Source organism: Andrographis paniculata, unplaced genomic scaffold (assembly GCF_009805555.1).
Source record: "Andrographis paniculata isolate CXL003 unplaced genomic scaffold, ASM980555v1 Contig9END, whole genome shotgun sequence".
NCBI lineage: Eukaryota > Viridiplantae > Streptophyta > Magnoliopsida > Lamiales > Acanthaceae > Andrographis > Andrographis paniculata.
This window is the reverse complement of record NW_026137639.1, coordinates 3,382,190-3,393,212: the sequence shown is the minus strand read 5'-3', so window position 1 is coordinate 3,393,212 and position 11,023 is coordinate 3,382,190. Positions and strand designations below refer to the sequence as shown.

Sequence of the window (11,023 nt, the reverse complement as noted above, 5' to 3'; positions counted from 1 at the left end):
AATTATTTTTACTAATACATTTCTTAATTACTTACTAATTATACTTTACCTAAATTCCCGTGTTTACAGTAATACACCCATATTACATGAGACGGAGGGAGTAGTTATTTTTCTCAAATTTTAACAGTTTATTTTTACTATTTTTTTAGGTTAAATATATAAAAAAATAAATATATTTGTAATTTTAGGGGTTTAGAAATTGAGATTATAATATTTATTCGCAGTTTGAGCGCATTTAGGTCAAATACCGTTAAATAAGGACTGGTGAGGGGGTTAGACGCAAAGTTTATGAAACCACGAAAAAGTTTGACGCAATTTTAAAAATATGAGGGATTTGGTGTAATTTCATGAAACCACAAGTGGATTTTGTGCAATTTAGCCAAATTATTATTCAAACAAAAATGTGATATTTAATGTAAAGTTTGCACGAAACACCATTCTTGTCCAAAACTGATATTTAATTCTAAATAAATACCTAAATTACGCAAGTTTTATACAAATAAAAAGTGAAAAATATCTTAAATAATTTTTTTGTATTAAATAAATAATTTATTAATCCTTTATTTTATAATTTTTGGAGAAAAATTGTTGTCTGATTTTTATAGAAATTATAAAAATAAATGATTGATCAATTATTTATTTATTTATTTTATTTAAAAAAATTATTTAAAATATTTTACATTTTTTATTTGTATAAAACTTACGTAATTTAAGTCTTTATTTCGAACTACTAAACATCAATTTTGGACAATGAGGGTGTTTCATGCATATTTTGTATATTTTTAATAAAACATAAAGATGTGTTATGTAATTTACCAAAAATATTTTTCTATTGAATATTTGACCGACACATTCCGTACCATGTGCACTCTTACGTGCACCAATAAGTACATTAGGACAAATCTTCTTATCACCATTTCCTTTTGGTATGACTAACTCCATTGAGTTCGTCACCATAGAACTCGACCGTTAAGGCGAAATAGAATCAACTTGAATTCGGGGCCGTTAATCCGTTCAGTTCAAGAATCATTTATGATACACTAATCATAGATATGCTCCTAATTGGGTTCAACAAATGCTATTCGATAATTTTTTGCAATTCTACCAAACACCCCCTACTTTTCCCGTAATAATCGAGTTTTGCTTCTCGTCAATCGACCTGTATGCTCCACACTGCTGCTTTTTATAGCCATACCCTCCTCTACTTCAGAATTACTTCTTCTTCCTCTCTTCTTAGGTCGCCCTTTTCGCCCTCCTACCTTTTTATTTGGATTTTCATTTTTATGCTCAGAAACTTCCATTTCTAAGTCCACACTGCTGCTTTTTATGTCCTCCTCTACTTCTGACTTGTTTCTTGTGTCTCTCTTCTTATGTCGACTTTCTTTTTTATGCTCCGAAACATCCATTTCTGATTGCCCTTCTAGAATTGCCGTTTCATCAACAGCTGATACGCCTGCACCCGCAAATTCTTCCCAATAATACGGAAATCCGATCATAAAATGTTGGCATATCTGTTCAAGAATACAAGCAAGCACATAAGTAACATTCAGAAAATATGTAGACTAGAGCTTTAGTTGAATAGGCATAGCCTAGGAATATGATTTGATGCATGGCATAGCTAGGGATGGCATACCGTACCGTACCGAAAATACCGATACCGTATCGAACTTTTCAGTATGGAACTTTTCAGTATGATGATAATACATACCAGTACCGTATCGAAAGTTTCGGCACACCGAAATTCAGTATATAAAAACTTTCGGTACGGTACCGGTATATACTACTTATACCTAAAATTTCGATTTTAGTAAAATATCAATATATACCGCTTATACCTAAAATTTCGATTTCAGTACGATACCGGTATATACCGATTATACCGAAAATGTAATCTTAATTTCAAAATAATTAAAACAAAAGTAATAAATATCACTATTCTACACTACAAAAAAATTATGAAAAAATAAATAAATTTTCAGTAGTCATGCATATTTTTCAGTACACTATCATACCGAAATACCTATTATACCGAAATACCGAACTTTCCAAATATTTATACCGATACCGTACCGAAAACTTCAGTATGATATCCATACCGTACCAAAATTTTTGTTATTTTCAATACAATACGGTACGATAAATCGGTATTTCGGCATGTTCGGTAAATCTCTTTATTCCTAAACATAGCGTAGCATAGGAATGACTAAAAACACAACAATATAGGGTACCTCATGAGAGAAGCCATTTTGGAGAGAGCGGTGCCTATTAAGATGTCCATGGACCATAACTGTCTTGCCATCAGCAGTGGCCAGAGTAACAGCATCGATTCTCTTGACAATTGGCGCAGACGAGAAACATCTCACAACACCTCTGCTGTATTCAGGATATAAATAATTATGAAAAAAAAAAAAAAAATGCTTACTTGAGGTAATGTAAAGAAATGAATTCAGTATCTACTGTTTTAACATTAACCAAACAGGAAAATAAATCTAATCTAATCTCATCTCAACATCATAGCAATGCAACTTAATTATGTACTTCTCATACTGAAATATCTAATAACTTGTTTAAACCACAAGGTAAAAAGGAACACTTCGAGCTTCTAGACATTTTTGCAGATATGTGTAAACCAAGATTGCAATTATAATTAGCTAATTAACATTGATTTTACTTGACTTGACTAGGATATAGTAAGTGTTAACAAATACGGCCGCTTGGATACAACAAGTTTTACAAATCTCCACAGAAAATAAAGTTAGTGATTCCAGATAATACACATTTCAAACACACTCCAATCTCCTAGCAGCCATTCAAGCTTCTACTAATTTAGGAGAAATCCGCTAAAATTTGACTTATTTGAGCTTTTTTTATCACAGTCTCTACGTCGAACAAATGATGGGAGAAAGACTGATAATTTTCTCATTCAGGAATAATGGTAACATGTTGTAAACAGATACACCAATAAACAAAATGGAAAAAGAATAAGATTGTAAACATTACTCTCTGGAAGAAAAACCTTCAATTCCTAGTCGTTTGCCATGGAAATCCGAAATGACTTTCACTAGCCACCAATCATGCAACAAATATTCCTAGAAGTGCAGCACCAATGAAAGATGAGTAAACACTTGGTTGGAACCCCATAATGCTTAATGATAAGGAATAGTAAGAGGTTCAAACTTGTTTCAAGTACGACGAGGACACAGCAGAACTGGGAGCAGTTGAAGGAGCTGAGGGGGTTTTTAGTCGATATTTGTGTCGTATAACAGCTTCTGATGGTGTCCCCATTAGGCACAACACGGATGTGACGCTTGACTGGATAAATTAGGATGTTCAGCAACAATGAATGAAAAGTTCACATAGGAGAATTTTGAGCAATACCCTGGCTCACGCTCGAGCCTTTCCCAACTCAAATCACCCAACTCAAATCACCCAACCTCACACTAAAATAAATGCTATACTCAACACAATAAAAAGTAAATGTACTGCCAGAAAAGCATACCAACAATGAAGCATTCACAGGCGAAGTTCATAAAACCAAGGAGACAAGTAAATCAGAAAAATAATACTCAAAACTCAAGCTCAAGCAAACCAAATGTAGTGTAGAATAACTGAAAACACTATCAGCCCACAACTTGTCACCATCAATGCACACAATCTCCACCATGTTCTATCCAACAACACCTTCTGAAAAGAAACAACATTGATACCTGTATAGCAAGAAGACTGGTTGAGAACATAAACCATTGCTAGAAGTAGAAAATCATGCTGAAAAGATACTACTTTGTGCTTACATGAAATTGCTCCCAATGTTAGAAGTATGAAATGATAGATTCAATAAAGTAGAAACGCCAGTCAAAATCATATACCACTGACACTTGATGAACATATCATAGAATGAAAGCATGGTTTCTTTTTTCTTTACTTTTTTTTTTTTAAAAAAAAAAAAAAAGAGCTTATGATTTAGCATCCCCCTTTTCTTTTATGTTATTATTATTATTTGGCATGTAGATCTCGTAGTCACTTCTCGCAGAAACACAAGTTAACTCCCTCAAAACATTTCCATGTCTGGGATATAACTTTAAGTCCTGAGTGTTCATGCTAAACTGTGGGGCCTAGTAGGGTCCATCAAAATATGGGCCAAGCCTGAATCTGAATCTCTAAATAAAAATCTCAAAAGAAGGCTGGAGTCTGGTCAAGTAAATCTAACTAGTACAATAAAAAATCCTCAGCTCATATATATTGCACTATATCACTATTTTCCCTTTGCTAATTGCAATCCACCATAATTAGATGTTTACCTCAAGCATAGAACTTTAGTAACTACATAAAAGTTCAAAACATAATATTGATTTCCGTTTGCCAACAGATGATTAAGTACACTTACAACTGAAAAAAGTATGTCAAGAGAAAAACCTAGAAAAGTTTGAATATATAATAATATTAACACAGCTTCTATCATTAGTAATAAAACTCATCAATCTACAACAGATTTTAGTTGGGATAGAACATTGTCAGCCCTCATTGCTGCCATAGCAATTAATCAAGGAGCATATGCCCCTCAATAATTAGATCACTGAATTGAGGATGAAATGGGGTTTATGATCAACCAAAAAAGGCAACCATGTGCGCACACACAGAGTCATCCCAAGTCTATGTAGATAAATTTGCAAAATTGATCTTCAAAATTACTATATCTTCAAAGGCAAAAGTCATCAGAAAGATAACTCAAGGACAATTAACTAATAAAAACAGAACAATTAATCTCTCACAACCACAACACAGACTGGGGGGGACAACAACAACAAAGGCATTTTTTAAATCCACAACTCCATAAACCATCGTCGAAGATATATATAGGGTATGTTTGTTTGAGGATTTAGATTTTTCAATAGTGAAATTTTGAATTTATTGGTCTTGACATTTAAGAAGCCTCTATAGGTATCAATTTACAAGTTTTACCGGGACTTCATATGAGGTAACCAAGCCAGCTAGATCAATTCTGTCTTCACGCATATACATCAACCAGAAGAAATAACATCATCCAAACACTCACTAACAAATGCATCACCCGGACAACAATCACTAATAAGTATCTGCCATGAGTCCAAATCCAAGGTAATCTTTCTCTTTTCCATCACTTCCAAAACAAAGTAAGCATCATCAGTTTTTCCAGACTTAACTAAACCAACAAACAGAGAACCGAATGTATCAATACGAGGCAAATGTTGACTATGAAGCATTGCATTAAACACCTTCAGCCCTCCAGAGAAATCCCCAACTTCACAAAGCCCATCAACCACCATTCTGTAGGTTGCAGCATTGGGCTTGCAGCCATTAAGCTGCATATCAACCAGTATTTTATATGCCTCCAAAGCTGAATGTGTTTTACACAAACAATTAATCAATATATTATACATAACCACATCTGGCTTTATCTGTCTTTTCTTCATTTCAACTAGCAATGCTTTTGCTTCATCAACTAACCCTCGCTTGGCAAGATCAGTCATCAAGACACCAAAATTCACAACATGCACTTTGCATCCATGGTATTCCATATCGAACATCAGTTTCTTTGCTTCTTTGAACTTTCCCAGCGCACATAAACCTTCCATTAGCAAAGCATAAGTAATTTCATTCCCTTGCCTTCCTTTCTCTCTCATGTCCTTGAAAATTCTTTTTGCCTCATCCACATTGCCCCTTTTGCATAAATATCCTATCTGCGAATTATAAGTGACAACAGTTGGCTCCAATTCTCTGTCAAGCATTTGATTAAACACTTCTCTTGCCTTTTCCCACTCATCCTTTCCCAACCACATTTTCATCATAATATTATACGTAACTGAATTCAACCTAAATCCCATTGTCCGACCATTCTCATAAAGCTCTATGGCTTTGGGAATCCAACCACCATCAACTAAAACATTCAAAATTGTGTTAAAAGATTGAACAGTACGCACACAGTTGAATGACCTCCCCATTTCATGGAAGACCTCCACAGCTTTGTCAATCATACCTGCCTTCCCATAATGCCGAATCAATCCAATAAACATAGCTTCTCCACATTTTATATCACTGGTCTGCAGGAAATCCAAAACAGCATTGATATCCTCAAATTTTTTTGAACGAGCAAGCTTGTAAACAAGAGAGGCATATGAAGGATAGCCATGTTTGTAGCCCATCTTGCGGAAATCATGGAAAACAGGGAGGAATTCTTCGGAGTTTTCACATTGCTTTAGATGGGTGAGAAATGGAATGGATTCACGACGTTGGTTGCGGGTGCGGTTGTGAGGGCGTTGTCTCTTTTGAGGTTTCTTATGAACATCCCCATGGAAGTGTTTGGAGGGAATATAAGCACAACTCAGGTTATTTAGAAACTGCAGTTTTTTTAGGATTACGAGTGCTGAGGAGCTCAATTTAACTTTGAAATTGAACATATGGAAATCAAGTTAAAGTTTTGATAAGGAAATGGATAATGGAAATCAGAAGCTCAAACACACCGAAGAAAGAATAACCAAAAAATCTCTATTGGTCCACAAGTAATCATACTCCCACCTATTCCAAACCAGCCCCACCTTCTAAAACAACATAGCATTAATACCTGCTTTGTTCACAATGGGTAAGATATATAGATGTCAGTAGGTGAAAAGTGCACACTACAAAATGTAGAAAATCATGTGGAGATATCTCAACAACTAATCCAAGAAAATTGATAAGGGAAGGAAAATTAAGGATCACCCAAAACTACCAATCATAAAAGGATGCAAAAGGTCAACAGCAACTGTCTATAAATTCAAACAAAAATTCTGCCAAAATGGAGTCATGTCCAAAATCAAAGTCACAAGACCGGAACATAATTAACTTTAAGCAAAGAAATGCCATCAATAAAGTCTCCTCACAATAAACAACACCAAGAGCATTTTGAGCACTAATACATCCTTGAAAACCTTCAGGAATTATCACCAAACATACACAGAGAGATTAACACTAAAGTTGTACAAATCCAACATTAACTTTGTTACCAAAAATTAAAGAAAATAGAATGCAAAACCTTAAACTTGACTGATATTCACTCAAATCAACACAGTCGATTGCAACTAACACGAAACAATCAAAACCTTAAATGCTCATAACAGCAGCCATTGAAAAAAAAAACTAAAAATTAAAATAAAGAGGAGAAGGTGATATCCCGATCGTTGATTTTAATAACAAAAAAACAAATAAAAAGTAGCGCAAGAAACTTACGAATTTCAGACGAAAAGCAGCCAAAAAGGAGAACGAACGTGAGGAAGAAGATGATGGTGCAGGCTGCTGCGGGAGTGGATGTTTTGTTTAGGGCAAAAAGCATTAAATAAATATTTTGGCGGATTTTTATTATTCAACATTTTCTCAAAAAATTATTAAATTAAATAATTTTTTTTTTTCATATTTTTTATATCATACTTAAAAACTTATTTAGTACTTCGTGCCTTAATAATTTATCAATTTTTATTATTTTGGTCTATTCGATAACAAATTATTAATTTTTTTTTTTTTATAATTGTACTGTGTATCTAATATTACAAATACCCTTCTAATTTACAATTTAATCATTTTACTTTTATTTCTACGATATAATACTAATATTTTTAAAACTTCCTGAAAAAACAAATTGATATATAATATGAGACAGGAAAAATATTTAAAATATCAATTAATTGTTATTTTATATCACATTAATATTTTTATAAAATATATCAATTAACTATTTAAATTCAAAACTATTCTTAAATTTATACTTAAACTTCAAAAATTTTACAAACAAACACTTATAGAAAATATATATTTATAATTAAAATTATTATTTCATACTATTACTTAATATTTTATAAAGTTAAAAAGTATTATTACTGATAAAAAAAATTAATTTTTAATTTTGTTATTTTTATTGTACAATTTTTAATTATATTTCTTAATCATATATTAATATTAAAATATCATTAATTTATACATAAACTATATTCTCTCCATAACAATTGATATTTTTTTTCATTTTTATCAATCACATAATAATTGACATATTTTTATTTTGGATAAACTTACTAAATCAAAACTTATTTACTAAATATAAATCAATTTAATTAACTTCTCAAAATCTGTTTATTTTTATCTTTCTTCAAAAAAAAAATATATCTACATTTAAATTCACCTTAATATAAAATTAATTTATCTTAATTATAAATAAATAAAATAAATATTTTATTTATTTGTACATATTCATATTGCATCTATTTTTTATTGGGATATAAATTTTAGAATATTTAAATGCATATTCTAATTTTTTAATTATATATATTAAAATTATTTTAAAATTATCAATATTATTAATTATACTCCCTCCGTCCCATGCAATATAGGTGTATTACTGTAGACACTGAGAATTTAGGTAAAGTATAATTAGGAAGTAATTAAGAAGTGTATTAGTAAAAATAATTATTATTTACTAAAAATAATTATAAATTTAGATTAAGATAAGTAAATAGTTTAATTAAAATTAAGAAAATTATAAAATTTAAAATTTAAAATGTAATTAAAGTGCATAATTATATTTCCAAAAATAGAAAAGACAAGTTATGTGGGACGAACGAAAATATAAAATAGAAATAAATCATGTGGGACGGAGGGAGTATAAAAAATTAATAAAATAATATCATAATTTATTATTATTAACTAATTAAATATAATTATCATTGTGTACATAATGAAAGGTATAAATTATCTTAGGACTAAAAAAGTATCATTAGATATATATATCTATATATAACTACAAAGAGGCCGAATATAAAACAATTATACATAGTTTTTTTTTTCTCCAAAAGAAATAATAAAGTACTACAAAAGTTCAAGTGTATGCTTTCGTCCGAGACGGAAGGGGAGAGTCTTACTCCATCTGTCCCACTTAATTTGTTTAGTATTTTTATTTCAGCCTGTCCATATAATTTGTCATTTTCTTTTTTGAAAATATAATTATACACTTTAATCACATTTTAAATTTTATAATTTATAGTTTTTTTAAAAATTTTAAGTAAACCATTTAGTCATTTTAATTTTCAAATATAATTATTTTTATTAAATCATAATTATTTTTACTAATATACTTTTAAATTACTTACTAATTATATAATATCTCTGTGTCTGAGCTAAAGTGGACAATTTAAGTAGGACGGAGAGAGTAATTAATGCACCAATATTTTTTATAATTTTCTTTTAGTTTAAAATTTTGAATTTATTATTTTAACATTTCAAACCAAAATAATACTATTATTTGACACAATTTTCAATAAAATACATTATTATTCTAACAAAAACATCACATCATAATAAAATTTAAACAAAAACTAAGGGTGTGTTCTTTTATGTTGGGTTTGGGAAGATTTGGTTTAGGTTTGGGTCGGATTTTAATTTTTAGGAGTTTTGGAATCCGCGTTCCTTTGGTGTAGTAGGTTTATATTTGGATTTAGTGGGTTTTGTTGAGCAGTGATGTGATAGATAATGATTGCACTGATGTGATTATTAATTTAGTTTAATTAATTATTTATACTGCGTCCATACCACTTGTTATGTCCACCTTTTTATTTTTGTCCATTCCACTAATTTTGTCATTATTTGTAATAGTGTTATACATTTAAGTCTTATTTTTAAAAATTTAATTTATAATTTCATTAATTTTAATTATATTAATCAGTTATCTTAATCGTAATCTATAATTATTTTTACTACACGATGCTTACTTCCAGTAATATATTTTGAAATTATTGTCTATGTATCCCCTCATAAATTGTCGTGCCTACAGTAAAACAAATAAAAATTCCGGAAAAGAGGGAGTATTACATAATAACATGCAATAAGTATAAAGTGTGGCGTTTTACCCGCGGAAGAACTTCTAGGAAAAATGGTTCCCGGTAGAAGCCTTCGGTTACGTACGGCCGGCCTAGTGCAAAAAATATTTCTTTGGTGCAAATTACGTTTAATATATAATATGACCAATGTACCCGACATGATAGAGTATGCCGAAAATAAAATGTTAACAACCGTCAACGACAAAATCACATCATGCACATATGGCGTCCAACAGACGGGCGGTACAATTCCAATTGGACCGAGACTTAGGTAAGCCAACAAAACGTCGAAAGGAAAACGAGTACATGATGTCGTCGCCGAATACAAGTAGCACCTAGTTTGTTCATTGAGCAAACAAGTATATTATCACTTACGCGATAGTCGCAATGCACCCGACGAGGATGGCCCTCCGTCCAACACTGGAGAGTGCGCGCACAATGCATCAACTCTGCGCTCAATCGCCAGTAGGTGAGCCTCGATGCGTTTCTCCATCTCCTCAAGACGGCGGTGGAATCCGACAACGACTGCATCTACCGGATCCTTGCTCGCCTGAATTGCTCATAGTTTTGTCAATGTGCGTAACCGGATCCCCACGCCGTCGCCTCTGGATTAGGCCCATTTGCATGAGGACGTCAATGCCACCGGGCTTCATCTTCGACGCGGGGCTCTCCACAAATCCCGTCGTGACTCCTAGTCCATGCGCCAGCCGATTCACGTACGGACCGATACATATGACCCGTAAACGGCCGTCGCCTGCCTGCCTAGCTAGTAGTTGTGCAAGACAATACCCGAGATGGATAGGAAACCCACGCTCCATGCTCCATAGATACTTTAGGTCATCCCGCGTGATGACGCTACTACTGGAGTTACGCCCTGTTAGAGTATGCACAAGTATGTAATGTATATACCTCAACGCGGGTGAGCGGAGTGCGGATGCCTTTGACACTCCAGGATTGTATACTTTCGAGTTCGTGATGGAAATCCAATACTGCTCCTGCACGTCTTGCATTTCTCCTTGCAACGATTTGGACTCGACTGTCTTCGCGAACTCTTTGTCGTACAGACCCATAGCAACGGAAAATTCGGTAACAGAGAGCTGAAACATTGCCGAGGCGGAAGGTAAGTGTGGCGGGATAGTCGAACTCGT

The 11,023-nt window shown here is 32.5% G+C and overlaps 1 protein-coding gene across 1 annotated transcript; it reads right to left on the bottom strand.

The window, feature by feature from the left end:
- Positions 1–811: 811 nt before the first annotated feature.
- Positions 812–7,328, bottom strand: LOC127244134 (kinetochore-associated protein KNL-2 homolog). Its single transcript, XM_051264485.1, has 6 exons — positions 7,243–7,328; positions 3,610–3,707; positions 3,178–3,312; positions 3,001–3,089; positions 2,229–2,373; positions 812–1,511 (listed from the first exon to the last, which is right to left on the bottom strand). The coding sequence occupies exons 2-6, from the start codon at positions 3,640–3,642 to the stop codon at positions 1,116–1,118; spliced, it is 798 nt and encodes a 265-aa protein (XP_051120442.1). The 5' UTR covers positions 3,643–3,707; positions 7,243–7,328; the 3' UTR covers positions 812–1,115.
- Positions 7,329–11,023: the final 3,695 nt, after the last annotated feature.

Bases quoted from the DNA above. Each gene is read 5' to 3' on its own strand.
- LOC127244134 (XM_051264485.1), bottom strand. From the start codon at position 3,642: ATGGTGACAAGTTGTGGGCTGATAGTGTTTTCA. The intron at 3,313-3,609 runs GTTATTCTACAC...TAATTTATCCAG, and splicing joins GTGGGCTGATAGTGTTTTCA to TCAAGCGTCACATCCGTGTT. The intron at 3,090-3,177 runs GTTTGAACCTCT...CTGCACTTCTAG, and splicing joins CCTCGTCGTACTTGAAACAA to GAATATTTGTTGCATGATTG.